The sequence below is a fragment of the Medicago truncatula genome, chromosome 7, assembly GCF_003473485.1.
Source record: "Medicago truncatula cultivar Jemalong A17 chromosome 7, MtrunA17r5.0-ANR, whole genome shotgun sequence".
Classification (NCBI taxonomy): domain Eukaryota; kingdom Viridiplantae; phylum Streptophyta; class Magnoliopsida; order Fabales; family Fabaceae; genus Medicago; species Medicago truncatula.
In genome coordinates this window covers 29808793-29813657 of record NC_053048.1, presented here as the reverse complement: position 1 = coordinate 29813657, position 4865 = coordinate 29808793, and the positions used below count along the sequence as shown (strand labels likewise).

General features: G+C 33.0%; 1 protein-coding gene across 1 annotated transcript; it reads left to right on the top strand.

Annotated features, from left to right (window-relative positions):
* Window positions 1-3988, top strand: LOC25498607 (uncharacterized). Its single transcript, XM_013593538.3, has 4 exons — window positions 1-46; window positions 2150-2832; window positions 2938-3687; window positions 3799-3988. Exons 2-4 carry the CDS (start codon window positions 2158-2160, stop codon window positions 3889-3891), a joined length of 1518 nt encoding a protein of 505 aa, XP_013448992.1. The 5' UTR covers window positions 1-46; window positions 2150-2157; the 3' UTR covers window positions 3892-3988.
* Window positions 3989-4865: the final 877 nt, after the last annotated feature.

Sequence of the window (4865 nt, the reverse complement as noted above, 5' to 3'; positions counted from 1 at the left end):
GCTGAGTCTCATTGCCTTCACCTTTCGGAAACCCTCTCAAAACAAGGTGTCGCCTCTCTCTATCTTTTTTGCTTAGCTTCTTTTTTTACTAATTTTCATTATTATTGCTCCCAATCGAGTGTCAGGTACTCTTTCTCACCTTTTGCCACAGCTTCATTCATGCTAACTACTTTATAGATAGATTGATTGACTTTTTTTAGTGAGGATTAGGAATGGAATATGTTAGGTTCAACTAGATTTAGCAAGGTTAGAGTTTGGTCTAGAGCTGTCATAGATTATTTTTGGGCCATGCTTTTTTTAGGTCCGTCCTTTTCGAAAGACCAACATTAGGGTGTATCATGGTGGTTTGGTTTGATTTTCAGTCAAACTAATGTCAAAAAGATCAAATATACATCAATTTGATTTGTTTCAATTTACGGTGGTTTTTTTATGTGGAACCAAACTAAACTGATGATATTAGGTTTGGTTCGAATTAGTTGATTGGTTCGCCTGAAAATGAAATAAAAAAGTAGCAATAAAAAAAATCACTATTCTTTGCTGTGTAATTTTCACTATTCTTCACCCCTTTGATGTCTCAGGTACATTTTCGGCTTCATACTAAATACTTTATGTATTGCTTTAATTTCGTTTGTGAGTGAAATAGACTAGGCCGAACTAAACTATGAAGTCCAAAAACTAGTCCTGCTAAAAAAATCCAAGGTTTAGGTCTGGCTTGTAGTTCATCATTGTCTGACTGTCCATCATGGTTTTTTATATGGTAGAATGTGGCCTTTTCGAAACCTAGTATGACATGTTAGTCTACTTAAAAATATATACAAAACTAGTTTGAATAAGGAATATGATCTAAGTTTTATCAAATGAACGAGTAATGGACTAGTAAAATTAAATTTTTAACTTGACATTTCAGAGAATATGGGTGTGTTTGGTTTGCAAAATAGTAAGTAATGGACATAACAGTACAAGATAGAACAAAACAACATAAGGTAGAACAGCACATGACAAATTTTTATAACATTGAATAATTTTTTGTTTTCTACGATTGTTGGGGGACGAAATGTCATTTTAGTATTTTAGACAACTTGTATGTGGGACAAAAAGTTGTGTTGTGGTTTGGTGAGGGACAAAAATATCAGTTTTTGTTCTGTCCCTTGCCTCCAGTTTGTCATGTACTTGAAATAGTTTTACAATTCAAACACTGGACAACTGGAGTAGTTCTATCTTGGCCTCCATTTCAAAATGTACGGCTGGTATGGATAAAATCAGGAGCAGGAACTTGCAAATAGATTAACGAATAGCCGTGGGTAAAATAAACTAATGACATAGATACTTATTTAATGACAGTCATGACCGCCCACATTTGTATCCGTTAATAAATTAATAAAATTACTTATGTATCCCTTAGTAAATAAATATACATAGAGGCTTGCATAAAAAAATTATTGTAACGGTTGAGGAATTATTATTATTATTTTATAAATTTGAAATATTAGTATGTGGTAAAAGGAGGAAAGAAATGAATGTGTTGTAGTCTGTCTTGGAAATGTGTTGTAGTCTGTCTTGGTTAAAAAAATTGTTGTTTAATTAACAAATAAATGTATAGATATTGTTGTCTTAAAAATAGGATGAAGAAATTATAGGTGTCATTTACTCATATTTATCGAATGAGCACATAAGTATCATACTATCCGTGTTCATGGATAGCCATCTACTCTGTAACATAGATTATCCATTGAGTGGATATAAAGACAACATAACTATCATATTTATCCAACGGGGATGAAACTAGTATCATAATAAACAAAATATTTTACTTCCTCTGTCCCATATTAAGTGACACAGTTGACTCTTTCACATATATCAATGCATATTTTTCGTCATTAATATCTTTAACTATCTATTAGATAAAATATGAAAATTTAATATTTTGAAAATATTCATCAACACGAATCCAACAACATTTTATATGATGTTATTTATCTTTGTATATTAGTAAAAAAATATGGTCAAAGTATGTTAGTTCAATATTGCACATTGTAAAAAATGTCATCCAATATGGAACGGGGCTTGCAGGTAGACCTAAATTTTTTGAGTGAATTTTATATTCCATTTTGTTAAACTGAGTGAATGAATTTTTATTTTTATTTGCTAGTTGCTACCATGGCTGCTATTAAAAAAGAGGAGCAAAAGGCTGCTATTAAAAAAGAGGAGCAAGTGGCTGCCCCTGATACAGAGGAGCAAGTATTGTTGAAACTTTTGGTGAACAAAGAGACCAACAAAGTCTTAATTGCTGAAGCAGGGAAAGACTTTGTCGATGTTCTATTTAGTTTCTTAACATTGCCATTAGGAACTATTGCAAGACTCATAGAGAAGGACTCAAAGAAGGGACCAGTTAGCATTGGTTGTCTGAACAAACTTTATCAAGGTGCAATAGATCTCGATGAAGAATATATGCAGACTGAGACAAGCAAAGAAATGATATTGCACCCGAAGAACTCTTCTGAAGATTATTGCATCAATCTTAAACTTAACATTGATGACATTAAGCCTACAAAGTACTTCATATGTTGCAGGTTTGATTGTCAATGCATACAACAGAAAAATTTATACACTTCTACAGACAAAAACTGTGTGTATGGAAAACCTTTGAGTCGTTCAACTTTCTTGACACATTTTGGGAGAGGATTTGTTAAAGAACGTGCAGCTTTTGTTATTACTGATGATCTAATTGTCATGCCGAACTCAGAATTCACAGGGCTAAGCATGCTTCAGAATTCTGGAATAAAAAACACAAGTTCAATAACGGAAATGACTATAAACCTCACTAAGGAAAAGGTTATAAATTTATAGCTTTGTTCCCTAATTTGTTGCTTTCATTACATTTGCCGCCTTTTAATTTTTGTAATCAACTCATTTGCGATTGATTTATATTTTGCACAGGTACTCGATCTTTTAAAGTGTGCATTGCTCTCCAAGTCTACTCTGACAGATTTGTTTCTAAAAAAGAAACCATTGATCCAGAGGTCAAGTGTTTTCTCTTGTGATGCTGTCATCAAGAAAAATATCAAGATCATCCTTAAGTTAGTTTTTCGAAAATCAAATGGCAAGATATTGTTTGCTCAAGGAGAAAAAGATTTTGTTGACTTACTTTTAAGTTTTCTCACATTTCCTTTGGGTGGAGTTGTTCGCGTATTAGGAGGGAATTGCTCTTTGGGTAACATTGATTTTCTGTACAAGAGCATAGTTGATTTGCATGCAAACACATTTTTGACAAAAGAAGCAAAGAAGAGGCTTGTTGATCCACACTTGGCACCCCAGTTCAACAAATTAAGCAAGCAGATATTACCTATTCAAAAGCTACGCTCACATTATTATTACTATAATAGGTTCCTAGGTTTGGGTAATAGCATTATTCAGAATCAATTTTTCATTACTGATGAAAATATGAACAATGAATATGCAGATTATGTGAGAACTGATAGAGAGGTGAACCTAGTTAGTAGTAATCCCAAATCACCTAAGGCAAGTGATAATGGTTATGTAAAAGCAGAGGGACACAGAAAGTATGTGGTTACAGATGATTTGCACATTGCAACGTCTTCTCCAATTTCAAATTTATTTTTAATCAACAATTTCAAAGTCCCTCTTCATGATGTGAAGGAAAAGCTTGTCACCATTGGCTGCAACGAGGTAAGAAATGACATAATTTATACATATATTTGTCACCATGTGTCGTGTATTTTTGTTTGCTAGATTGATTGAAGATGCTATTGCTAATTTTACATATTTGTGTTGTTGCAGTGTCTGAGCATATTAAAGGCATCTTTGTCGTCATCATCGGCTCTAACAAATGGTCTTCGTCACTTGTTAACCAATGTTAAAGGGGAAAACTGATAAGTTTCAAAGTTGTGTTCTGTGTTTAAGATATTTTCATGCTGAAAGTTAATTGCATGGACCGCATTTTTAGATTTACTTTTTTCTGTTATTTCAATACTGGCATTATGGATTTATGTTTTATGTTTTGCTGAGTTCTTAATTAGAAGGACATACATGCAAGAACGGTTTCGTTTTGTTATTCCCTCTTAACATTTTGCCTGGATATTTGGGTATATAAAATCACTACTAGTATCTTGGGAATTTCCGTTTACAATCTGATCTTAGGATATGCTTTTTTGACAAAATTGCACCTTCAAGTAGTAATAAGGGCAGATCTTCTCTAGGAAGGAGGACAAGGAGGTTCAATGGAACTATATCTTGTGTCCTATCGACACAAGTTAAAAAGCAAATATTTTAAAATATTTTTATTGAAAAATATTTTAAAACGCAAATATTTGTATTGATTTTTTTTTTTTTTTTTTTAACTTTGAAAATTTGAATACTCCATTTTTAAGAGAAAAAAACATCTATATTTAGTTTCTTAACTTGTGTCCTTGTGACACAAGTTAGCATTTCTCTTATAAGTATTGTGACGGTTTCTGCACTAAGTGTTACAAATTTGATGATAGTCCATCATATTGTTCTAACATCATTTAAGAGTCATTTCCGTCTCTTTAGTAGGTTTTCCCTAGGTTTTGGTCGTGTTTTGTAAATAATTCAATGTATGAGCATGGAAGAGCAATTATGAGGACGTGGTCTTGATTCATGTTAAAACACCCAGATTAGACAACTTTGTGGTTGGGTTAATCTTTGTACAAGCTTAATCAGGTGATTTCTTAAGGTATAGAAACTCAATAGACAACTACTGGTGCATGTGTGGTGTGTGTTGTGAGATGCGCATCAAACAACTGATTTTTTTTTTCAAGTGTTCAACTACTTCAAAATGCGCGATGCGCGCAAGGTTGTACGTGTCGCGCACGAACGTTGCCAGA

Bases quoted from the DNA above. Each gene is read 5' to 3' on its own strand.
- LOC25498607 (XM_013593538.3), top strand. From the start codon at position 2,158: ATGGCTGCTATTAAAAAAGAGGAGCAAAAGGCTGCTATTAAAAAAGAG. The intron at 2,833-2,937 runs GTTATAAATTTA...TATTTTGCACAG, and splicing joins TAAACCTCACTAAGGAAAAG to GTACTCGATCTTTTAAAGTG. The intron at 3,688-3,798 runs GTAAGAAATGAC...GTGTTGTTGCAG, and splicing joins TCACCATTGGCTGCAACGAG to TGTCTGAGCATATTAAAGGC.